Source organism: Hemibagrus wyckioides, linkage group LG07 (assembly GCF_019097595.1).
Source record: "Hemibagrus wyckioides isolate EC202008001 linkage group LG07, SWU_Hwy_1.0, whole genome shotgun sequence".
Classification (NCBI taxonomy): Eukaryota; Metazoa; Chordata; class Actinopteri; order Siluriformes; family Bagridae; genus Hemibagrus; species Hemibagrus wyckioides.
The window spans coordinates 1,381,351-1,408,300 of NC_080716.1; the positions used below are offsets into that span (position 1 = coordinate 1,381,351).

At 42.4% G+C, this 26,950-nt stretch overlaps 1 protein-coding gene across 2 annotated transcripts; it reads left to right on the forward strand.

Moving 5' to 3' along the window:
* Positions 1-1,208: 1,208 nt before the first annotated feature.
* st6galnac5a (ST6 (alpha-N-acetyl-neuraminyl-2,3-beta-galactosyl-1,3)-N-acetylgalactosaminide alpha-2,6-sialyltransferase 5a) lies at positions 1,209-26,950 on the forward strand. Of its 2 annotated transcripts, XM_058393779.1 has the most exons (5): positions 1,212-1,459; positions 3,045-3,233; positions 21,224-21,636; positions 25,592-25,699; positions 26,085-26,950. In XM_058393779.1, exons 1-5 carry the CDS (start codon positions 1,445-1,447, stop codon positions 26,329-26,331), a joined length of 972 nt encoding a protein of 323 aa, XP_058249762.1. In that variant the 5' UTR covers positions 1,212-1,444; the 3' UTR covers positions 26,332-26,950. The 2 variants fall into 2 exon arrangements, with proteins under 2 accessions (XP_058249763.1, XP_058249762.1); XM_058393780.1 differs by lacking the exon at positions 3,045-3,233 and having other exon boundaries at positions 1,209-1,459.

Genomic DNA, 26,950 nt, shown 5'->3' on the forward strand with positions numbered 1-26,950 from the left:
TTATAAACAAAACTGGGAACGCGAGAGCACAGAGCTTTCATCCAGCCTTTATTAAACCACCTGTTTTGTCTTTTTCGGCTTTGGCTCTGCTACCACCCACGAGTCAAGACGCTTAATTGGTACAAACCAATATGTTCTCTGATGCTAGCTCTGCATTCAGAGAGAAACGTCTCTGCGTATGGTTGAGACTGTATGAGTCTCAGCATGAGACTGAGGAACTCTTCTACGGTCCTGCGGTCATTTACACACTCACTGAAGCATTGTGATCTTAATGTGTCAACAAATACGCCGATCTATTATCAATTCGTTAATAAAAACACAATAGCTACATCCAGTGACTGTGGGGATTTGTGTTGGTTTAGCAATTAGGGTGATCAGACGCTGATGTTCCAGCGCATCCAAAAGGCTAAAAGGTACTCAGGGCTCTCGAGTTCCCTCAGGTTCTCCCTCTTCAACCTTGTCTTCAAAGGGAACTACGATTCTATACCATCGTGTGCTTGGAACTTTGGGGCAGGACCACATATGGGTGTGATGGTCAGGGTGCACATACTTTTGGCCGCGGAGTCTACTTAATCTGGTTAGAATAGACAAATGAGGTATATATTAGACCAGTCCTGGACGAACAATGAGTGATTTTGTTAATCGAACCACAAAGTGAAACTGCAGCTGTTCGCTAATTATATAGGTGTATTAAAAATGCCAGGCTATGAATTAGCTAACCTTTGCTAACTAATCATTTACCAATTAGCTTTTGAACAAGGAGGTGCCAAAACAACCAGATGTCAAACCAATGATTTCATATTAAAAGTGTTTAACAGTGTTATTTTTTATAACCATAAGTAATATTATTATCTGCTAAAAAAAAAAAAAAAATGTTAGCAAAGCCTTTTGAATATCGATCACGTGATCCAATTAAACGCATCCTATTGGACACAACCTATTTTCCGGACAATTCCACGGCACGAGCTACAAATAAAGATTTAGAAAAGAAGAAGAAATTGAAAAAGATAAGTCAAAAGTATCCCAAACGTCTAGGTCTAAACATTGGAAAAGACGAGTTGCATAAAAAATGTTTATTAATAATAATAATAATAATAATAATAATAATAATAATAAAATGGTAAAAGATGTAACTGTTACACTGTGTATTTTACTCAGCGGGCTTTGAGACCATGAAGCTGGGGGAACATCTGCTTCAGTGCTCGAGCTCCAGTGAAGGATGATGAGAAGTGAGGCAGAGGCGCGAGCACACATACACACACACACACTTGCTCTCTCGCGCACGTATCGTAATCTCACCGAGGAGAGAGAGAGAGAGAGAGAGATGAGGAGGAGGAGGATGGTGCTGATGATGGTGCTGTGGGTCTCAACGTAAAATCCCGTGCATTGTTTTCGGAACAAAGTGGAGCTGAATGCCGCCGCTCGCGGGAAAGACTGCAGCAAAATGAGGACAGTGACGGTAATATTTCTTTTAATCTCTCTGCACTTTCATTATGAAAAAAAAAAAAAGAAACTGCTCGCGTGATCGGTTTGACATCGCGGCTTTTTTTTTTTTAACTAATATTCCTGCTTGCACAATACAACCGCACCTCATCCACACACACACACACACACACACTTTTTTACTTTAGCAATTGAATTCAGCCTTGGACGCGATGGCACGCGCCGCGCTAAGGCGCGCTGCGCTGCGCTGCGCGCGCGCTCTTCTTGTATATGTGTGTGTGGGGGGGGGCGCACGTGAAAATTGCACGGGCAGCATTAGTGCAGTCTTAGTAGAAGAAGACAAGCTACATGAAGTGCTATAATGACTCGTAAAGCAACCGGAAACCTACCTGTCACGTATTAGTTTATGTTCTTTAACTTATTGCATGTTGTCTTTATTTCTAAAATGCTGCTAATTTCTACCTTCCCTTGTAACTGGGGTGTGCTAGCTAACTACAGACACACTAAAGGTTCAACAGTGACAAGAAACTCTGTTGTTTACTGATGTTCTCATTCCTAAACACTGACAGCATGCTCGAGGGAAATAAAAATGAAAAACTGACGCCAAATAATGAAAGGGGCGTGTCCGAAGAAATCAACCACCGGACTCAGAAAACAAGGCACTAAACTGTCCTCGTGCATTTTAAGCTGCAATGTACCACATCTTCAGACCTCTTTTTACCTTACAAGACTGAAAAAAAAAATCAGTCATGGTGCTCATTTGACCGGATTGAAGACTACGATTTAAAACTCTGACGTCACAATTTCTTTCGGAGATCTTGCAAGGAAGGAGGAAGAAAGAAAGAATAAACCCAAACCTCTCTGCTGAATTTATTTTTTGCATCATTTTGAAATCACAGACAGTTCAAAGCTCACTGTCGAACCTTCCACTCTTCCGCATGCCTGTTATCTTCCACAGGCTTTAAAGTTGGACGTATTCCAAATATTATTCTGGGCATGGGCTCAAAAACCTAGCGACTGACAGAATTCACCCGAAATATCGACTTCTGTTAGACTTCACCGTACGCGTCAATAATACAAGGTTCTGAACTCGTAAAGGAATCAACGTGGCGCATCTTTAAAACTCCATTAAAGTCTGTAATTAAATATTTGTTTGTTAAAAGTATGTACCGTCGCTGTGCTAGTCGCTGCTACGACTTCGAAACTTGACCAAAAACTCAGCTCATGTATCACATTCTCTGCTATTTTTTTTCTTTTTGGGAATAATGAACCTGGACAGAAATGTGTGACTTGGATATATGGTGCATTATAGGTAATAATATAGTGAACTCTCACAAGAAGACTATTAAAAATTGGGACAGTCCAGTATATATTACGTAAAGAGTAAAAGTCAGACGCTGGTTTGGTTTTCCATCACTTTGTAACCACAAGATTCGGGGATCATGATGGGAGACAGAATAATCCCATCACTTCCACCAAACTAGAGCTCAAGGTCAGGTATGTGGAAGAAGGTAGATAGCGCTTTCCTCTTGTGTGCAAAGCGCTAGCTAGTGTTTTGTTTGAAAGTTTTTCACTCATACGAAACGTTTTTGTCCCTCCAGCGCCATGGAGCAGCCGTGTTTCTGGCCATCACCATGTGCACCAGCTTGTTCTTCATATACAATGTCAACACCAACAGCAGCAACAGTGACAGCAGAGCCGGAAGATCTTCTTCCTCATCCACCCGGAAACCGCGCAAAGCGCCTCCAGCTCCAGCTCTGCAGGGCTACATCAGCATTATTGACCACAGCGTAAGTGCACACCCTCGCTCGTCATAACCCGGTGTACGATGCTCCGGAATCCGATAAGCGCCAGGCTAAGCCGAAGCCGGGCCGTGTTAATGACCGAACGACCGAGCCGTTACGCGAAACAGCGTATGAATCTGTAAGAAATCGATCCGCTCATCCGCCGTCCATCAGGGTGCCGGTGATGAACCGGAGTTATTGTTACCTCCCTGTGAAAATTATATCCTTTCGATTTTCCATTACCGAAGAGGACTTTTAAGCATTTCTATTAAGACTGAAAGGACGCAGGCTGTGTACGACTCAGAAGCCTGGCTGCTAATCGCTCTGTTTCACTCCTCAAACACTGTTTACTGGAAATGAACTTTTTTTTTTAACCAATCGTATTGACGAATCCATTTGTTATCTGTCACCAAACGCTTGATCAATAAACCTAATTTATACCAGCACGCTTCTGAAATATCCAATCACTCAAGCAGGGCAGCTTTATATGGAAGCCTTTGTTCTAACATGCCAATTAACTTCGCGATGGTAACAGTAACGCCGCTGATTAGATGGACAAATAATAATAATAATAATAAATTCAATTTTTTCTGCACGCAAAGGCAGGCTTTTATTATTAGATGTTCTGTGTGTTCCCGCACTAAATACGACAGACCTTCCTTCTGCGTTTTATATTTTTATTTGAAGCTTTTTTTTGTGATGTTATTATAATCCTGCGCTCCTCTGTTGTCGCGCGTCGAAAAATGAAACACGTGAATAATGAAGGAGGCAAAAGTGCGACTGAAAATGAATCAGTGGCATTTAGAATACTGCTGGCATTTGCCAAAGCTCTGTGTGTGTGTGTGTAGGTGTGTGTGTGTGTCTTTCCAACTTCCTAAATTTCCTAAAAGTGTAAACAACCTCACTTAAGAAGAACTCTTTTCCCTCAGGTGCATTTTCAGCAGGTGGTTAGGGACCTTCAGCTAAATCCTGGCTAGCTGAAGAGGAAGGGAGGAAGTGTGTGATTGCACATCCCCACAACTCATGCAAGTCCCATTAATCACAATTTAGCCCGGTCCGGCCGCTCAATAGCCACCTGCCATTAACAATAACAGCCCGAGCTCAACTTGCTCTGTGTGCTATCGATGAACCTGAAGTGTTTTCTCCTCTCTGCCGCTCTTTCTTTCTTTTTTTCTCTCTTTCCCCTGGCCGAAGCCTGCTCGGAAAATCCTGCCCGGTGATGAGAAGTGGCAGCCAGTTCTCTGGCGAGGTGCTGAAAACCCAAATGGCTTTGCACTTCGATCAGCGCTTGGTGATCAATGGAGACCTCCTGCACCGATGCTCGGCAGGGGGGCTTCTCCGGCGGAGCGATTGACTTTCGCCCGTGATTAATTCTCTTTTGACTCAGACAAATCCACTGGTCTTAAAACTAAACGACTGAGAACTTTCCGGTTACTGTCTTAAAAGCAAAGGAATGCTGCTTCATCCATGAATGCATTCAACAAGACCCATAAATCTTTTGTTGCTTTTATTAAGCTCATGCTTTCCAGAAATCCGTTATTCCCTCATTAGGGAATTCTCTCAGTCAGCTGTGGCACCTGGCAGCTGGCAGCAGGAAGAAGAATCGTAGCTCAGGAAAGCAGGATTTCTGGCTCAAATGTGACTGCGGAAAATGGTAACTAATTCAGCCTAAGAGAGCCTGAGGAGAGCAGCTACCCCGGTGCAGGAGATAAATCTGAGGAGAGCAGAAGGCTTGTGTTTCACCCTGTTCCTGAAAATGATGGAGGCTAGGACTGGTAAGGAGTGATTAGTGGCTGCAGGAGAGGGAAGATTCCAGCCGGAGCCAGAAAATCCGTTTATTCATATTTCTCAGTACCGACGCCGTGATATCGTAAGGCAAAGCTAAAGACAAGATAACTAACAAGACTGTCTGGAGAGAGTGTTTAATCAGACAGCCCCTGGTGAGAGGTTTATTAGCATAATCATATAGCTGATTACAGACGGAATTGATGACGATGTTTTCGTTCCTCTTGTGTGAGAAAGTTAGCATGTAGCTTTATGTTTGTGTTGTTCGTAGGTTTCTCCTACTATTACTACTGATACTGATACCATCTAAACACAACTACTACTACTAACACTAATGCAGATACTATTAAATCTACTGCTACAAACTACATGCTACCAATACTACGACTGTCAATACTGCTACTGCTAATACTCACTCACTCAAGCCCAGTAAACACTTTATCCTGTGAGGAAACTATCCCAGGAACAGCACTAGTATTAAAATTTACTAATACTCCTGCAGTTAACACTACTTCTACTGTCCCTAATAACAACAGTGCTACTATTAACACTACGACTCTTACTATTAATGCTCCTATTGATACTAATGCTATTGCTACTGTTACCACTACCATTATTACTAGTTCTACTATTACTCCTCCTACTGTACTTAGTACTATTGTTACTATCACTACTACTCCTGTTATTACTAATACTCTTCCTAATTAATATTACTACTCCTAATAATCGTACTATTGTTACTATTACTAGCACTTCTACTATTACTGCTGTTATCACTAGTCCTACTCTTAATGTTAATACTCTTACTACTATTACTATTACTACAACTCCTTCCATTACTACTACTCCTACTATTAATACTCCTACTGTACTTTGTATTGTTGTCACTATTAAAACCGATCCTATTATCATTACTACTATTATTACTACCACTCCTACTATCACTGCTATTATTACTACTCCTAATGCTAATACTAATACTCTTACTTCTATTATTACTACTCTTACTATTACTACTCCTAATACTCCTGCTACTGTTACCATTACTACCACTTCTACTATTACTGCTATTATTACTACTCCTACTCTTAATACTAATACCCTTACTACTACTCCTAGTGTTCTTAGTATCATTGTCACTATTAAAACCGATCCTATTGTCATTACTACTATTATTACTACCACTCCTGCTATCAATGCTATTATTACTACTTCGGTACTATTATTACTACTCCTAATACGCCTACCCTTGTTGCTATTACTACTCATACTGTTAATACTAATACTTCTCCTCTTACTACTATTACTATTACTACTACTCAGGTACTATTATTACTACTCCTGCTATTAATACTAATACTCTGACTACTGATACTACCACTCCCATTATTACTGCGATTATTAGTCAGTAATACTCCTACTATTACTACCACTTCTACTATTACTGCTGTTATTACTAGTTTTACTGTTAATACTAACACTTCTACTCTTAGTAGTATTAACACTGCTACTGTTACCACTACTACATCTCCTACTATAACTACTGTTGCCACACCCACAATTATTATTACTCTGACCAGTGCTCCCTATAAGAACTACAACTATTGAAATTAAGCCACACCTTCAGTTCAATCCGATTTGAGTGTTAATTAACGAGAAAATCACCACCAGCACAGCTGCGATCTAACTGGTGACACAACGACCCCGAACTCTCCACGTGCTATGAGAAAAGGAGCGTATGAATTAATCGGGTCATGAAGGTGTCCACAGCCTCGGCCTCCCCGAAAGGCTCTTAGACAAAGCAAACAAAAGAAATGGCAAATGGACGAGGAGAGGGGGGTGGGGTGGGGTGGGGGGAATATGTAATCAGGAAGAATGATTTGAGATCCACTCCACTGTGCAATCAATGCAGCCAGCACCAGCGTATGCTATCTGGCAGATCGTTTTACAAGCTTGCTCTGGCCGTTTCCACAGCTTTGTCTTCCTCTGTGCCTCGAGTGTACATTTACAAGCTGAAAGACCTACAAGCTATTTGGAGTTTATTAGCGAATCACATTTGTAAATACCAAAGGGGATGTTTGAATGCAAAAGAGCACAGGAACAACCAACACCGTCACCATCGACTTCTGGAGGTCCACGGCTCTAAAAAGCCAGATGAAAGATAAGCATTCTAGGAAGACGTGATTTTAGCCGTGTCTCGGTTATGGAGTCTCCCTCTCACCTCATTACACTTCATTCATACGAGCGCCGCAGGCTTAGAGGCAGATATTGGCCCGGGCTCAGCTCGGAACAGCAGTGACGGCTGAAGCGAATCCGCTAATCCACGGCTGTCAGATTCGCTTTAATCTCGACGGGAAAAGTGTAACAGACAATAGAAAAGCACTTTGTCAGCACAGCCGCGGAGAGGAAACATATTGGTATTCTTATCTGGTGGGGAAAAAAGAAAGCCAGATCAGCAAAGAGAAGCAGAGACAATTGTGTGACATCTCGCGTTTAGCGTGTAGCAAAGAACAAAAAAAAAAAAAACATCTGGAAATGAATCCTGGTTCACATTACATAGAAATATTTCATGGTGAAATCCTATAATTCACTTTATAGGAAGCTTTCGTGCTTTTCTGCTACGCCGTTTGCAGGGTTAACGCTAAGCTGCTGAATTAGCATGAACGTAACATTGCTGCGTAACATCGCGACTTGTCTTTCCGATTTCTCTGGCCTACAGTAAGTTTACTTATATTCACCAAACCTAAGTCTAATTACTCCACAGAGAATTCTCAAATCTGATTGGCTAAAGCGGTGTAGCTGCAGATTACAGGTTATATATAAATATACTTATATATATATATATATATATATATATATATATATATATATATATATAAAAGTTATTGTTTCTATAGCGATCTTCCACAGGGGCTTCATGTCGACAATGCATTTTTCCACCGTGGGAAAGTCTTCAGGACAGAGGGAGGAGTTTACAGAGTCTGTAACACGACACTCCGGCTTATTAACTTGAAGAAATAGGAAAAAATCGAGGCTCATGTTTTCTCTTTTCATCAGATTTTTCCCAGAATAGCAGGAAATCCAAACTTCCCGAACATTCTTCTTTCTGTTTGCACGTTTCCAAAGAAAAGTGCTAGAACCCTGTTCTACAAGTGGCCACTTGTGTATCTGCTGCTACCGCTGAGGACGTGATAAAGATTCAGAGCAGACTTCAGTGCACATGTTTACGCCAATAAATCCACCGCTTCCGTCCTCTTTAAACAACAACAACAAAAAAAACCGAAGACATGGCCCTGGTGTCTCTGTGCGTATGAAAGCGTTATTTTAGCACTGAATCACTCTCGCTGGCATTTACGCCTAGCGCACCTCGTCCTGCGCGTTTGTCGAGTCACGGACGCTCCTAAGTGTCGCTTTTAAAAGGTTTGTATTCTTTCCGCGGCTGCGTTCGAACAAATTCACAACCGTGGCACTGAATAACACACGACTGATGATTGTTCAAGATTACACCACCAGCAGCGGTTTCATCTTAACACCTTTACAGACGTTTCCTTGTGTTGCCTGATAGAAACAGTGTTGTTTTTTAGTAAAATATAAAAAGGGGGGTGCCCTGCGATGGGTTGGCACTCTGTCCAGGGTGTATCCTGCCTTGATGCCCAATGACACCTGAGATATAGATCGGATAAGCGCTACAGACAATGAAATGAAAAAAAAATAAAAAGGGGAACAAACACAATGTGAGGCAGGTGGTCATAATGTTATGCCTGATCGGTGTATAGCTGCTGTATGTGGGAACAGGAACGCTCTTGTTACCTGGACGTTATCTCTAGGAGTCTGTGATAAACTCTTAGCCGAATAAGAGGAATAAATCATTTATTGGAACTTCCAGGTAGATGAATGCTGCTTGCTTTTATTCCTCACCCTTCATATAGACACTGGAGAATCTACATGATAAATACATATATATATATATATATATATATATATATATATATATATATATATATATATATATTTTTTTTTTTTTTTTTTTTTTTCATTTCATTGTCTGTAGCACTTATCCGATCTATACTCGGGTCACAGGGAGCCTGTGCCTCTCAGGCATCATGGCAGGGTACAGGGCACACACACTCATGCAATTTAGAGACTCCAATCAGCCTAGAAGCATGTCTTTGGACTGTGGGAGGAAACCCACCAAGGGAGAACATGCAAACCACACACACACACACACACACATACTGGAGGTGTGAGGCAAACATGCTAACCACTAAGCCACCGTGCCGCCTATTGTGTAATGTTCAATGGTAAAAGAGATTCTGATTGGCTGAAACATTGGCGCTGATGTCTTTCTGTAATCGATACAATATGTAAATATGTCTACAGTTTGTTTTGAAGTGCCATTATTTGTTTGCAAGGCTGCGGGACTGGACTGTGCAAAAGCAGCCGGAGTTAATGATGTAACCGCAGCTAAAACAACTCAGTGGAATAATTGGATGAAAATATCACTGTGTCTTGGTGTGACGTTCAGAGAAAACACAAATGATCTCCATAAGCCATGAAGCTAATTAGCAGGGAGAAGCCTTTCTCGTGGTGTTTATCAGGCTCGAGGATATTAATATTGTGTTGATGGCTTGTGGATTGACCCCCGTGCCCTTTCTCTCAACTGCTAATTAATGAGAGTGCACTGGTGTGTGTAGACGTCCGAGCTTCTCCCGCTGCTCAGCTTTCTACATCATCATCATCATCGTGAGAAGAGAAGTCCGATTTGGCTTCCCGACCCTACAGGCCGTCAGTGGTCAAGTGCGATCAAATGCTAATAAAACTCATTTGTCTTCCGGTCGCGGTGACTCGGCCATTCTGCGCGCGAGGTTGAACTTTCTTGGCTTGTCCTGCGTGATTAATGCTGTGTGAGGTGCTGGCAGGAGCTACGGTCAGTTCTTTCATTTACTGCATGGCTGAGTTTTTAGATCCTCCGAGGTGCATCTGTGCAGTGTAGAGAATGAGAGAGAGAGACACAGAAAGAGAGAGAGAGAGACAGAAAGATAGAGAGAGACGGCTTCGAGAGCATCCCGAGGGTCTTCTCTCTACACACCGGTGCACTTTGATGTCTCTAGTGGTGGCGGATTTGCTCTCAGTTCCGAAGCTGCAACACGTCAGAGGCCGGTGAGGAACACACACCATGTGTTGCTACAGCATACGAGCCATAAGAAGCAGAAATCTCATCCATTGATCTGTTCAAAGTCTGGAATTAGCGGCGCTCACACCATCCTGATTATTATCACCCTGTGATTAAAACAAAATCACCCTGTAGTGCAAAACTGCATCAGATTTCATTTTTGTCAGCCGTCCAAGTACACAGCGGTGTTCGTTTTCACCGGTCATTTTGAATTCCTGTGCTTGTTGTTAGCTTTTTGTCTCATTTTAGTTAAAGGTAAAAGATTCCACGTAGCAAATGGATTCATTTCTGGTGGCCAGTTGCACCAGTCGAATGCGAGTTGGAGTCTAACTCAAATTTTAAAGCTTCTCATTGGAGACGCAGGGAGACGTTATTTCCCACCTGACTGCCCATCTGACACGCCCACTCTGGACTCAGTGCTTTATCCAGTCTGTAACTGGTCAACAACCTCAGCGTGAGAGATTCCATCTCAACACACATAGTTCTTAATAAGATGCGAAGCTTCGAGGTCAGATGCTGAAGACACTGAGAAACGTTTCTATGGTAAAGGCATAATAGGACATCTGAGTAAGAATGTGTGAACTGTACTGGAATTCTCAGGCAGGTATGTAGCGTACATTTACCTTATTCCCACGTAATCAGAATCCGCTAGTAACTCCGCCGATGAAGATAACTCAATATATATACTCGAAAATCAACTTGAAATACCAAGTTTCGGACTAGAAACGCAACCCCAATGTTACAGCGTATGACTTGAAACTCAACTTTAATTTCAAAACTTATGACTTGAAACTCAACCCCAATTTCACAGCTTATGACTTGAAACTCAACCCCAACTTCACATTTTATGAACTGAAACTCAACCCCAATTTCACATTTTATGAACTGAAACTCAACCCCAATTTCACATTTTATGAACTGAAACTCAACCCCAATTTCACATTTTATGAACTGAAACTCAACCCCAATTTCATAGTTTATGACTTGAGACTCAACCCCAATTTCACAGCTTATGACTTGAAACTCAACCCCAACTTCACATTTTATCAACTGAAACTCAACCCCAATTTCATAGTTTATGACTAGAAACTCAGCCCTAAGTTCAAAGCTAATGACTTGAAACTCAACCCCAATTTCACATCTTATGACTTGAACTCAACCCCAATTTCACAGCTTATGACTTGAAACTCAACCCCAATTTCACATTTTATGAACTGAAACTCAACCCCAATTTCATAGTTTATGACTTGAGACTCAACCCCAATTTCACATTTTATGAACTGAAACTCAACCCCAATTTCATAGTTTATGACTTGAGACTCAACCCCAATTTCATAGTTTATGAACTGAAACTCAACCCCAATTTCATAGTTTATGACTAGAAACTCAACCCTAATTTCAAAACTAATGACTTGAAACTCAGCTTTAATTTCAAAGCTAATGACCTGAAACTCAATCCCAATTTCACAGCTTATGACTTGAACTGAACCCCAATTTCACAGCTTATGACTTGAAACTCAACCCCAATTTCACATTTTATGAAATGAAACTCAACCCAAATTTCATAGTTTATGACTTGAAACTCAGCCCCAATTTCACATCGTAGTACTTAAAACTTAACCCCAATATTAAAGCGTATGGCCTGAAACTCAACCCCAATTTCACAGCTTATGACTTGAAACTCAGCCCCAATTTCACAATCGTAGTACTTAAAACTTAACCCCAATATTAAAGCGTATGGCCTGAAACTCAACCCCAATTTCACAGCTTATGACTTGAAACTCAGCCCCAATTTCACAATCGTAGTACTTAAAACTTAACCCCAATATTAAAGCGTATGGCCTGAAACTCAACCCCAATTTCACAGCTTATGAACTGAAACTCAAACCCCAATCTCAAGGCCTATGACTTGAAACTCAACCCCAGTCTCACATCTTATGACTCGAAACCTAACCCCAATTTGAAAACTTATGACTTAGAACTCACCCCCAATGGCTTTTGATTCGAAACGTGACGCGATATATAATTCATGACAAAACATTTAATAATCCATGACTCCGAACTTGCATTTCAAGGCTTTTGACTTGATAAAATTCAAATCCTGTGACTCAAAACCCAGCTCCCGTTTTAGGGATTAATGACTCGAAACTCGACTCGTCTGAAACGAGGTGAGACACTGAAACTCGAGACTGATGTAAATGTTGCTAAAGGTGCTCCTGCCTGGTACTGAAGTAGAGGGTGTGTTTAGTTTTCCGCCTGCTTTCTGAATGCTGGTTTAAATAAAACAGAGACTCCATATGAAAAATGTAATTTGACTGGAGTGTATATAGGACAGTGAGTGTACCTTCTTTTTTTCTATAAACAGCGTGTGTTATTGAGACGTGTTGATTTGAAGAGAAAGCACGTGGCTGAGCCTGAGGAACTCTGGCGTGTGTATGCTAGCGGTTTTGAAGCTCTGCTGAAACGTGGCTCTGGAGCTGGGCTCGCTCGTGCCAGCAGGATTCTCAGGACTGTGGGCACCCGGCAGCACAGAAGCCATCCACTGCCAAGCCAAATCCAGCCTGAGGGGATTGGCAGAAGCAATTCCAGACTTTCTCTTTGATAAACATTTTCTCCCCGGAGTCATCAGCTGCTTGGCGTTCTGTCGCTCCGGACATCTGCTGCCCTGCTCCTAGACTCCATCACCAATCCGAGTTCGGAATATTGCAATTTTCACGCCTTTTAAGATGAACCGCCGACGTGCTGTGAACGTTCTTAACGCTTAATGAAAGGCAGATGAGCGTCACAAACGGTGACGGACGAGCGAACGTACGGATGTGTCCATGCAGCAGAATGAATCCTTATGAGAGATACTCTGTGGCAGAATATGCCTCTTTTTTCTAGGGCCGCGGGCGCTGCTCGGAAAATCGGGTGTGACTGACGATGCTGTAGTTTGGAATAAAAAACCCCCCAAAAAAACGTTATTAGCGTTTCCTGTGTAATTTGTCCGTCAGAACTCGGCGAATGTTGAGGATAATAATTAAAGCTCTGCTCTCCTTCCACAGCACCGCTTTATCCTTACGAGGGAAACGTAATAAATTAGCGCTGCTACAGTAGCGATACCTTACAGCCGTTTGAGACCTCAATGCTTAATCATCCTGCCTTTCCTTTTCTTTTCTTTTTTTTTTTTCATTTTTTATTCCCTTCTGCCTGAACACATTCTTCTCACAGAACAGCTTGACACCTTGTCGTCCTAAAAAAAATAATATTAATAATAAGAATTTTCGCTGAAAGAATTTTAGCTTACAGTCTAACGAGTAGGCCGTCAATGGCTTTCCTGGCGTGAAAATATATATATATAAAACGTCTCACGGCGCTTTGCTTTCCAAAGTCTTTACTAACATTTATTCAGACCTCCTGCTGGTATTCGGGATCAGACGTGTATCAGCTACTGGTTGCAAACTGGGACAGACGGAGAGCTGCGGGATAATAACGTTTCTGAAATAAAAGGCGTCTGTGTTTTGTGGCATTCATCCGCCGGTTTTTGTTCGGCGATGGAAACGCGATGCGATAATAATTCATCTAAAGCGCTCGTGTTCATCCATATTCAGATCCGGCGTGGGCTGCTGATTGTCACTTAAAAGGCTGCTGCTCCAGGTGGCCATCGTTATCAATTAAACACGGAGATAATGTTCATAGTCGTAGGTGGTGCTGGGTGTGAAAATACACAGGGTTTATAAATAAATATCCTGGATTATTATTATTATCTGATAAAGAGCTGTTAGAGCACCGTGTGTGTGTGTGTGACACCATGAGAGAAAAATCCAGACCTCGAATGATGGTCCGAGGTTTTTTTCAATTCCCCGCTCCACTCTTTACTTTACTCCCTAATGAGGGAGAATTGACGTTAGATGTGATCTTGTCCTGTACGCCCTCTCGTTAAACATCTTCTGGAATTTGTACAGAACTGCTAGCTTTCGAAGATTTCTAACTGGAATTCACTGGTGGGGAAAACAAATCCCCCGTTAACCGGTTTGTCTTTCTTCCTACTCGGTGTGTGTGTGTATTTTTTTCCGCTTTGTTTCCTGCGTGTTTTCTCCTGAACTGCGTAATTACATCCTGAAGCACTTGTTTATCCCTGTTCACTATAATTAACCTTTTAGCGCTAGTCCACGTTTCTACCCCATGTGAAGGCGCCGTTTCATAAATACGACCATTTTTCTTTTCTTGTTCTAATATTCCTGACTTGAATGACTTTGTGTCCTTAAAACATCCTCAGAATAGTTTTTCCTTTTCCCCTCCTGCTTCCATCCTGTCCTTTTTCTCAAACGTATGAAGAATTATTTAAGAAATAAGCCAGAAATTTAGATTACGAAGTCATTTACTGCCAGCTGGGACTAATGAGTAACATTAATGAATCAGTCAGGAATGTGGTTCGATCCACAGACGTAAAAAGGTCTATTAATTAATTAATTAATAATAATAAAAGGACATAACCTTTAGGACGCAGTCTCTCATCAGATGCCGGATAGTTTGTAAATGGAAAAAAGCGAAGAGGAAATGAATTTATTATAATAATCAGGCGATTCTCTCTAGTCATCGTCAAGAACAGAACCGACTTGTATATTATATTTACGTATGAAGAAAAAATGATCTCAGTATAAAAACACACCAGATTTTGGAATAAAACTTACTGAAATCCAGGATAATTAAGTCCACAGAGTGGGGTAAAACTGGAAAAGTACTGTTATTATATATTATTTGGCAAAAATATGCAAAGGATGTGTCACAATATGTCACAGCTCCATCTCGAGAAGGTCATCCATCAATCCTAATGAAGTCTGTGAGTACAGGTTGATGGGGGTGGGAGGTGGGGTGGGTTTACTGCAAGCCACAGTAACTACTTATGTAATGAATATATAAAACATGATGATGTTTCTTGTAAAATTGGACAAAGAATAGAATTTAACAGAAATTTGAGGTCCTGTCTTTGGTCAATAAGTATTGACACCCCTGTTGTCCGTGTATCTCCTTCAGTACACTAGGATCCACTGAAGATCTTTGCAGATCTATGCAGAAAAAAAACCCTCCAGTGTGTTTTCTCAGGCGGGTAAAAAAGTGAATATAATTTGCATAATGTGAGGAAAGGGACTTAGGGGCAGAGTCGATTAAGACCTGCTGAGAGATCTGGCTAATGGGCACTCGGCGATCAGGACCAGCCTCCCTCGCTAAAACCGAACCCCAATTAGTCCAATCCTTTCGGCTTTTCTTCATCCCCTTCAATGGCAGCTGCTGCCTCCGCCGCACGTTTCCAGCAGCAGCTCTTAATTAGCGTATTTTTTTTCCACGTCTTGTCCAAAACCCCATCCGAAAAAAGGAAACGCCGACCAATTATCCAGGGCGGAGGGAAAGAACATGACCCCGGAGAAGCTCGGGGCGACAGTGGTATGATGAGAATTCTGGGGAGGAGACAAAAGGACATGATGCTGGAGGTCAGTTTAACACCAACCAGCTACACTTTAACTGACCAGTTTTGTGGCCTGCAGAGAAAAGAAAGGAGGATTTGATCTGGGGAATCAGAGAGAAAAGAGGGCTGAATAAGGTAAAAAAAAAAAAAAAAGTCCCTCCATCTCGTGAAAAATTCAGTTTCATTTTGGCAGCCGGGGCGAAACACCTCCGCTCGCTATCTTTAGCTTAACCTTCACATTCTCTTCAGATCAAAATCAACCGTCAGAAGTTTTTACTACAAGTGTTTTAACATCATTTATATTTATTCTTTCTGAGCTGAGCTCCATTTCTTTCACACACATGAGAAATTAACTTTTTTACGTAGATTATTTTATGCTAATCACGTTAGATTTGAAGTCGGAATCCTTACTGCATGGACAAAAAGGCGGAATCTTTTTTGTTACATCCCTGAACAGCATTAATCAGGGTTTGTAATTATTCCAAATTTTAATTGGATTTGAATTAAAGATACAAGAACTAGCTTCCTAGCACTAGGCTAACAATGACAGGAAATCCTAACTAGCTAACGCCACAGGTTTATATCCATTAACGTCATGTCAACGGAAGGAGTCTCCGGTCTCAGCCACAGGAAAGTGTCTTCTCAGTAGTTTCACACAGATCCAAATCCGTCCATCTTTACCAAATCTGAAACCATTTCCCATTCAACTGGGACTGAAAAAAAAAACTTTGAGAGTTGTTCATTTTCATGTGCGATACATTTTCCATCTTAACTGCACCATGGTGAGAGCGACATGTCAGGGCAGTTTGTCTGGAAGTGACCTTGCCACTAGCGAGCAACTCAATCTGCGAGCTGTACACGCTTTCCTTCACTTCATACGCCAAGCTCATCGCCTCCACAGCAGGAGGACGGAGATAGCGAGGTGATTGGGATGGGAGGACGCGGTGTGGGTGTGTGTGTGTGTGTGTGTGGAGGGGGGGCTGAGAAATGAACGAAGGCACTCGGTATCGAGGCGACGGCCATATCACAAACCCAAAGGGCAGATCATGCTGAGGAAGAGGCAGAGGAAGCAACAAGACTCTCAGACCCTCATATAGAGCGCAATATAACGAGATCCCCTCGGGGTGGGCGGGCGTCTGAGTGGGGGGGGGGCAGAAGGTTGATGGCAATCACTGCAAACTAAGAGCAAGGGATTGAGAGTATTGAGTAGGAGGTGGAGAGAAACAAGACTGCTGAAGATTTCTCCAGAGAGCTTTAAATGACATATTCTCTAACTGGCTAAAATGACCGTGTTAAAAATTTCAGCGTAAGAATATAGATTTTTTTAAATATTTATATTACACACACCTGAGGAAAAAAAAAAACAGATTATGTAGTGGCATATCAACCGATACCAGCTACTCTTGTACAAAAAACAATAAATAAGTAAATGAACTCTGTTGCATATTTCATTATTTATTTCAGATTTGATCTCTCTGAAGTCAATCAGACCCTGAGCTGTAAACATGCTGCTATGTAGTGAACAGAACACAAGGGATAATGTAATATTTAAAACATGGTTTTACTGAAAAAAAGGCAGAAAAGTAATCAATATATCTCTCTCTCTATTTGTAAAATCCAGATCAAAGAGCATGTGCCGGTTTGCCGAACTGAAAGGGGCGTGGCCTATGTACATATCAACAGATTACAGATAGTCATGGCCTGTAGGTATGTCAGCAGTTCAATGAAGGCGTAGCCTCCATGCATATCAGCATATGAAAGTGGGTGTGGCCTCTGTGCAAGTAGTCGTGACCACAGATTAAAGTAGGCGTGGTCTTTGCGCACGTCAGCACATTAAAGGTAGCTGTGGCCTACAGGGATGTCAGCAGTTCAAAGTAGGCGTGGCCTCCATGCATATCAGCATATTAAAGTGGGTGTGGCCTCTGTACAAGTCAACAGATTAAAGTAGTCATGACCACAGATTAAAGTAGGTGTGGTCTTTGAGCATGTCAGCACATCAAAGGTGCGTGTGGCATCTGTGCATATCAACAGTTTAAAGTAGGTGAGGCCTAATTGTGTGTCAGCAGATTAAAGGTGGCCTCTGTCAGCAAATTAAAGTAGGCGTGGCCCCAGTGCATATCATTAGATTGAAGTAGGCTTGGCCTACATGCATACTTTGCATAATAAAAGTAGGGGTGGCCTCTGTGCATGTAATCAGAATAAACTTAGGTGTGGCCTCCATGAATGTCAACAGATTAATGTGGGTGTGGTCACAGTGCTTTCCAAAAGATATAAGGAGGGACAGCCTGTGATTTATGTATCTGTGAATCTCAACGAAGGAATGAAGGAGGCGTGGTCTCTCTATCTGTACGTGTCAGTAAAGGAATGTGAGACTTCTGTATCTGTCCGTCTCAGTGAAGGAGGCATAGCTTTTGTATCTGTCTGTCTCAGTAAATGAGGCGTGGCCTCTGTATCTGTCCATCTCAATGAAGGTGGCATGGTCTCTGTATCTATCTGACTCAGGGAAGGAGGCGTGGCCTCTGTATCTGTCCTACATAGTGAAGGAGACATGGCCTCTGTATTTGTCCGTCTCAGTGAAGGAGGTGTGGCCTCAGTATCTGTCTGTGTCAGTGAAGGGGGCGTGGCCTCTGTATCTGTCCTACATAGTGAAGGAGACATGGCCTCTGTATCTGTCCATCTCAATGAAGGTGGCATGGTCTCTGTATCTATCTGACTCAGGGAAGGAGGCGTGGCCTCTGTATCTGTCCTACATAGTGAAGGAGACATGGCCTCTGTATTTGTCCGTCTCAGTGAAGGAGGTGTGGCCTCAGTATCTGTCTGTGTCAGTGAAGGGGGCGTGGCCTCTGTATCTGTCCTACATAGTGAAGGAGGCATGTCCTCTGTATTTGTCTGTCTCAGTGAAGGAGGCGTGGCCTCTGTATCTGTCTGTCTTAGTGAAGGAGGCGTGGCCTTTGACCTCAGTGTCTGCCAGTGCCAGAGAAAGATACATGGTTATCTGTAAGCCTCACTGCACTGTATTAAATATTCAGAAATCATATTCTACTGACTCATTCTGGCTTTTTAAAGTATATTCAAATAAGACTAAGATGTATTTTAGAACTGTACAGAGCCAGACTGTATAAAGATAATCATAGTGTATAGATATGTTGAAGGTGCTGCGTGATGTGTATAACCCGGCAAGGCTTTTGTCAGTACTCAGTGCTACTGAGAGCGTCTCGCTTGATGTATAGATCCGTTCACGCCGACCTTCTCTTTAGCATGACAAACCATGTGGAATTTGGTAGCAGTGCAGTTTTATCCTCTGAAGCTGCACTAAAAGATCTGAATGCTATTCAGTGTGATGTGTTCATGAAGGACACACTGATGTTTGGTGGCTTTTTACTGCTTTCACACTGGATGTGTTCAGTAAAAAAGCTGAATTGGATGTTAATCCTTCCTCATTGCTCTACTGTTGCTCTGAATAATCTGAACGTTATGCCGCGGGGAAGTGATTAACGTTTGAGGAGCAAAATATTAATGAGCTCGCGGAAATAGCAAGTGTGGATAGAGTCTTCTACAGCATCCCACCACCCAGGTGTTGAATGTTTTCCTTCAACATCATACTCCCAAGTGTTTTGTTTCTCACTTATTTCAATATGCACTGCGGAAAAAAAAAGCATCGACTTGTTGCAGGTCGTTAGTTTCACATTTAATTCAAGGCTTCTAATTTTAGGTCAGCTGACTCACTGTGTGTTACGAGAGAAAGCTTTCTTCTCACCATGTATCTAGCTTCCCCTCAGTGTTAACATGTTCGTTAGGCTTTCCTCTTGCCCCTTTTTTCTGGCATGTTAATAAAAAAAAAGACCGCCGCCGATGGCTCCAATCCCACCAGGAGCCGAATCCCGTCTGCCGACTTCCTCCTCCTCAGATACTCCGATATAACTGATTTGATTTCCGCAGGCCTGTTTCCTGCCGCTGCTGGAGACGTGTTCGTGCTGCTAAAGCAGATCCCCAAGCTGCTTCATCTACACGAGCAGCACAAATACAGACGGAGATGACTGAGTGGGTTGTTGATCAGCGTCCTCATTCGGGGTGCCGATAACACACCTGAACACAAACGACTCTCCAGGGCTCAGCTGTGAGAGCTCGCTTTGTATTTCTCTGCTGGTATTTTTTTCCCAACAGTCAGGCCTGGCTGGAAGTGTCGGACGAGACACGGGAAGCTCACGTGAGTCCAGGAAACGCTCATTACCATCCTGGCTACATTAAAGATTATGTCAGTAGACAGCATGCATGTGCACCTCCACTAACCTGAGGGGTGGCTGACAGATTTCATTAATAAGAGAAACAGAGACGGCAATGCCAAGAGTAAGAGAGGAAATGCATGCAAATGCCGCATGGTCGCCTGTGGGTCGCCAAGTACACTGCTGCCATTTGTTATTTTTTTTCCTCCTCGCAGCAGATGCTGTCATCCGGGACAAATTGCGTGCCGTTTTTTATGGGCTCTCTGCATACTATTGATTTAAACAGAAATTTCGCAATAAGTGCGACACTTGCTCGAGCAGCAGGGACGGACATTAATCCCAGAAAAACACCAGGCAGGGTGGCTAGGATGTGGCCTGATACCGACTCCGACCTGATTACCGATGCTTTTATGTAGGAATAATTCATGGTATGTCATAAAAATGGGGGTGCGCGTTGAGAATCTCCGGAATGAATATGAAGGTGTCGAGAAGTCTCCAGCGTCAGGGATTTGTAACACAGGCTCAGACGAGTTTATTGTCTGGATGGATGTGGTATTGTAAGCACCTTTATAGACGTCTAGTGTCTCCTCTTGTGGTAAAAAAAAAAGCCAATTGGCCTTTTGTGACACTCCCGGATCGAGAGCAGGAATTCAAGGTTAGAAGGTAATGACAGGCCGGCTATGCTTTTGAATTGTTTGGACGCATTTATTTTCCTCTCCCTAACGAGATGCTCGATCAGATAGGCTTGTTAGTGAAAAACTGGAACACGTGGAACTCCCTCGTCGAGCTTTTTCTAATAAAAGCAGTCGTCTTTGAGGCTCCGTGCAAATGATCCGATGCTCCAAACAGTTCCGTTACTTCCCCCAGTCTCCAAAGAATTATTCCGCTACAGAATTATTGGCTCCCTCATTAGCATGCATTTAAATTGAATAGAATTTTAGTGCAGCTGGTTTTCAAGTGATCGTCACCCCACAATTCAGATTTGGTTTCCCCCGAGAGAGCAAAACATCTCTTTTGTAACATCAAAAACACTTGAAGAGGATCTTGGACCCGCTTCCATTGCACTCCATATCTTTTGTATTCTTAGTTTATATTCGTTTTTTGAGCAGTTGAGGGGTTATGTGTCTTGCTCGAGGACCCAATAATGACAGCTTGGTAATGCTGAGTTTTGAACTCATGACCTCCAGCTCTTCCAGCAGAGGGACAAGATGCTCTCTTGGCATGCCAGTACTAATTACAGAGTTGACTGTAAAGTTCTGTGCTAAAGAGTAGAACCAAATTTCAGGCTCTTGCTTGTGGTTCACATACCACAAAGTTGATTGTGTTTGCGTGGATTTTAGGACTAACCCGTCCCAATTTGCCCCTCTAGCCCCTGAAGATGCATTGCGGAAGCTGCTCATTGGTCACTAGCTCCGGTCACCTGACAGCCGGAGGACGAGGCAAGGAGATTGACAGCGCCGATTGTGTGATCCGCATGAACGACGCGCCCAGCAGCCGCGGGTTTGGTCCAGACGTGGGCCGACGCACTACCCTGAGGGTGATCGCGCATTCTAGCATGCAGCGCGTTCTACGTGGCCGTAACGAGCTGCTCAACTCCAGCCAAGACACCGTGTTCATTTTCTGGGGCCCGAGCAACTACATGCGGCGGGATGGAAAGGGCCTGATCTACAACAACCTGCGCCTCATGAATCAGGTGCTGCCCAAGCTGAAGGTCTACATCATCTCCTGGCAGAAGATGCTGCAGTTTGACGAGCTCTTTAAAAAAGAGACTGGAAAAGACAGGTAAGGGGAATGGTTCTGTTACATTATGGTTTTATGCCAAGCTGCTGTACAAACAGTTTGAATTACATCCAAGTGCCCAAGCTTTCGTGCTTATAAAATATTAAGCGTCATGGTCAATGTTTGTTGTTTGAATTTTTAAAGAAAATTTGTTGGTGATGAGAAAAATATGCAAATGAACAGCCTAGAGTGAAGCATGTTAGAACTAATTCTCTTTTTTTTCTTTCAAGTACATCAAGTACTCAGGTAATTACTGCTTATTTGTTTATTTGACCTGAGGCAAGTTGCATAAAAAGCAATGCTTCGCTGGGATTTTAGAATTAACGCTACATTACTACTGTTGAAGTTATTTATTTATTTATTTATTTATTTACTTCGGTCTTTAGGCATTCTGGTCTCGATGTTTGCGGTGTGTGATATGAATAGAGTATGCCGTGTTTGTTTCTGAAACTCGCTCATAATTGCGCTGAAAGTCACCCCCTATGTGTGATTAAACATTACAGGCTCACCACGCTGACAGGTCATGAAGAAATCCAATAGCAACACGATTATCAGCGAATCAGCCAGATTTAACGATCCACATCTTCCCCTGAAAAAAAAAACCTCCATGGAGTCTAATTAGAAAAGCAATACAAATATTTCCAGTGATTAATTAGTCTAAATGAGATGCCGGCCATCCTCGGCGTCATATTCCGCCGTATTAGTATTCACCCCACACTGCGTACTTCTCTAATGTAATCACCTCTTCATCTTTTATCTCCTGTTTATTCGGAAGAACTCTCTCCGAGGTGGCACAAAGGGAAAAAAAAAGAAAGGAAGACATGAGGATGAAAGGACAAAGATCGCTGCGAGAAACATGCCAACGCCTCTTTCCACCCAAAGCCTCTGTTAGATGTCAGTGTCAGATGGGCGAGCAGTTGGCTGCGTTGTTGTCTGTGTTTGCGCCTGACACGTTTGCAATTGCAAAGAGCAAACTCGGCCTGTCAGAGTTGTTCCGAGAAACTTTGACAGGCTTGCTGCTTATTTAAGAGCTCCAGAGCTGCCCCTGCTGTTTGTCTTTTCTGAATGAGAAATTTCTTTAATCATATTAAACAAAATAAACACTTCCAGTTCAAGTTTGATTAATGCCAGCAAGGTTGAGTGGAGACATTTTTAATAAATGACAACTTTGGTAACATCCTTCGCATTTTCCTTCGCATTTCCTATGTCGAACACTGGGGTAGCATTTAAAGCTGAGGTAAAACAGACAGTTCATGGACATATCCTCTCGCAAATCTCTTTCGATGCCGAGACACATGGTCATATTGGTCACGTAAGGTATGTTAACGTGATCAAACTCTCCAGATGCTGTGTCTGCATCAAACCAAGAAAACATATGACAATGAAAATTGGCTTGCGGTCCCGGAGGATTATTTGTACTTAATCTCAATGTCTCAGGCTTGTCATATCAAACTGGTAGAGCAGTATTTATATTATTAATATAATTCCTTAATTGACTCCTCATTGCCATACAGCGTCACATTGTTGTCAGGCTTTGGGAAGGCAAAAGGACTTGATGGTTGCACAAAAGATAAGGTTTGGCTGGATGAATCGGCCCAGCAGGAAAGATATCAAATGTGCATGGAGCTCTGTTTAGGTTTGTAATTTTTCTTCCATGTATTTGGCATGATTTGATCACACTTGCGAAAAAACTAGATCCATTGTGCCAATTATGAGATCCTTTCCTGTAGCAAATCTGTTGTTGGTAGTGACCAAATACCCTGACTTGAGAGGAGGCAGTTGAGGTGATTTGGACACTGTACAAGGATGCCCCTGTAGAGCTATATCAGTCAGGCCCCACTGGATGAAAACCACAGGGCAAACCCTGGACTCTTGGTGGTTTGTTAAAGTTTAGGAATGTCCCAGAAGGGGCTGGTTTCTGTGGCTGGGAATAGAGAAGTCTGTTAGTTCATTCATTTAACAAGAAGATACATTTAATTGTTTTATTCCCAAATGTTCCCTCTTTTAAAGTCATGGTTTGTACAGATGAAAAGCAAAGCCCAAACTGGATCGCTGACCTTGATCATCGACCAACATCATCTGTGACGACAACAAGAGCCATTACTGCCCCAACACAAACACACACTCTATTCTCCAAAGAGCTGTAGACAGGCTAAACTCGGTCAGGCACAATTATCCCAAAAAAAAGGCTTACAGGCTTGTCCTCTGTGATGTGCATTAGTTGTCATTCCTCTTTCTTCTCAGGATGCCACAGTAATACTCATAGCAGCTGTGCCAAACTATACTAATTTCCCTAAACACACAGAAGAAGGAAGAAATGAACCATCTGGCCTTTCTTACTGAATTCACTCCAACATTAATCATTTGCATCCATTTGCTTCCAGGCATCTTCCAGAAGCTCCTTCAGCAACTTTAGGAATCACCTTCATCTTCTTAGTTTTGTGGCTGAAAACAATATTGTCCCAGAGTGCTACATTGGCTGTGTAATTGTTCAGGTCTCTGATACCAAGCCAAGTAAACACCCCTGCATTGGCTTTGTACCCCTTACTGTACATATCCGTGCCCCATCACCTGTAGAATATATGCACAAAGTACTGTCATCCTCACGCAAGGCCAGCTGTTTGTGGCAGTTCACATTGTTTCCTCATTGTAGGTCATTGATTCTGGGCTTCTGATATCAAACCAAAAGTCCTCTTAAACCTATTACAAATTTATGTCATGACAAACTACCAAGAAACCAAGGAAATCTTCTATTGACTCGGGAGCAGTTTAGTGGCCTAAAGCAAGAATTTTTTTTTAAATTTCTCAAAACCTCCACAAAGTTGTTCAGCTGAAAACCTCTGACCCCGTCATCAGTAGACTACCAGCGTAGACATGGCTTGGTATTCACAAGTTCCTGTGCTGTCTAAACTGCCTAAAATCTTGGGGTATGAGTAGGCTCATGTATGCAAAAGAGGGCCAACGGATTGAAAAGATGAGTTTGGCTGGCTTGGTAGCTGACGTATAATAGGGTAGAGTTGGCTGGTGGTTGGAAAGAAGATGGGGTAGAAATCTTGAGCAAATAAATACATTTTATCACCATAGTCCATTTATAAATATATTGGTAAAATGTGTACAATAATATCTCAGTTATGAGCTTTTTATTCCTGAACTTCCCACCAACATAACACTTAGGATTCCAGTAGATCTAATTTATTTACTGGTTTATGAGATTTGGATCCAATTCAAGTGACCACTCAAACGAGCAAAGAACTATAAAAGCTCAATAATAAACTTTGATAATGATGGGTTGTGAAGTCCAGCACTTCCCCTGGCTATGCTTTGTGAACCCCACTTTGAGAACCACTGACCTAGAGAGAGAGTCTAGTGGGCTTGACATAACCTAGTATACCTCCAAGGCAAGACTTTGTCATTCACTGGACAACAAAATGACCTACCCAAAAATTAAACCTGACAAAAGAGATCTGAGGCCAATGCCGAGTCCCAGCAAGCATGCCATCTTGATGTTGAGTGAACGCTCAATTTGCACATATGCACAGGAGATTATGGATGTAACCAGTCTGCCAGATGGGCAACATTTTTTTTTGGCACAGGTAATTTCCCAGCAATCAAGACTACCTAATCAAGCCCCGTCTGTGATGTTCTTCCCTGATGGTGTTTGTTTCTTCATTGTTATCATTTGTTGGGAAATCATTAGGGCTTCCATATCAGATGACAGAACAGGAGAGTTGATGAGCAGCTCATGATAACGATCAGTTCTAGTTATATCACGTCAGATGGGAACCTTTCTTTAATGGCACTCGTACTCGGGTTTGGTCCACTGGAATGAATTCATCAATTTTACAGATTTGCATAATGTAATTACAGCATTGTGATCAATCAATGACTCTCCGTTTTCTCTCTCTCTCTCTCTCTCTCTCTCTCTCTCTCTCTCTCTCTCTCCCTCTCTCTCGACCAGGAGGACATCCAACTCCTGGTTAAGTACGGGTTGGTTCACGATGACGATAGCCCTAGAGCTGTGTGACCGAATCAACGTTTACGGCATGGTGCCTCCAGATTTCTGCAAGTAAGTCCAGAAGTCTTCTGCATTAATCTTCGTGCATGTTGAGTAAAATCTATTTTGTTTGCTTGAAGCACTGTGTCATATCATTTAACATCCACCCCGTGCTGCCTTGCTGCGCACAAACCCCAATCTACCAATAACCAGGAGCGGAAAATGAGATGATTTATTACGCTCTTCCGCTGAGGCATGACCTCTCCCAGGCCATTCTGAAGCTTTATTGTGTTACATGGAATCAATTTATTCCACTTATTCTCCTGAACCAATTCAGGTTAATTGCCTCGCCTACGGTTATTCAGCTCCAGATTAATTTGGGAATCTGGGAATCTAGTTTCTCGTGTACTTTGCTACTGCACCCTTTTTGTTAAAATATGTTACGAATTCTCCACAGGGACGTTCAGCGCCCGTCCGTCCCTTACCATTATTACGAGCCCCGGGGGCCAGACGAATGTGCCATGTACATCTCTCACGAGCGCGGACGCCGAGGCAGCCATCACCGCTTCATCACGGAAAAGCGCGTCTTTGCTAGCTGGGCACGGACGTTTGACATCCATTTCTACCAGCCCGACTGGAGCCCAACACCTTTACCTAAAAACAGCACGGGGACCACAGTACACCCTCAGTCACGGAGGACATGACTTCAAACTTTGTCTATCTGCAATAGAACTATAGTGTCCACAGGCTAATACGTACAAAGAGCTGTCTTGCTTTATTTTTTCCATACTGACTGAGCAAATACGGAGCTCAACAAGCGTCCGGTCTGTGTTTGTTCTCTGGATGCATGGACGTTTCCAAACCACTAAACAGAAATTTATGCTACTGTGATATTGGCGGAGTTCCTCAGGGCTCCGTGTCGGGACCACTTTATTTCGGAAGCATGTGTAGAAGAGATATATCGAGATAAATCATGTCTACGTATTAGTGTTAAGGTCTGAAATGAATGAATCCTGGATGATACTGGAATTATCTACAAACCTCCACGTTACCTAAAAGAGGCATGTGTCATTTTTTATACATTTTGATCAGAAAAAAGGTTTCAAGAAGCTATATGGAGATATTATTTAAGGACGACCTTGTTTTGGTCTTAATTTTGCTGTTTTTTTATCCACTATAGTTTTTTTCTTTGCTTTGCAGAATTCTCAGGATCTGTTGCATTTTGTAAAACAAACTGTAATGTATATATAAGCAGACCATACAAACACAAGGTAACGGGAGTACAAGTAAGTAAATTACATTTCAATTAAATGGTACAAACAA

Bases quoted from the DNA above. Each gene is read 5' to 3' on its own strand.
- st6galnac5a (XM_058393779.1), top strand. The intron at 21,637-25,591 runs GTAAGGGGAATG...TCTCTCGACCAG, and splicing joins AAAGAGACTGGAAAAGACAG to GAGGACATCCAACTCCTGGT. The intron at 25,700-26,084 runs GTAAGTCCAGAA...AATTCTCCACAG, and splicing joins GTGCCTCCAGATTTCTGCAA to GGACGTTCAGCGCCCGTCCG.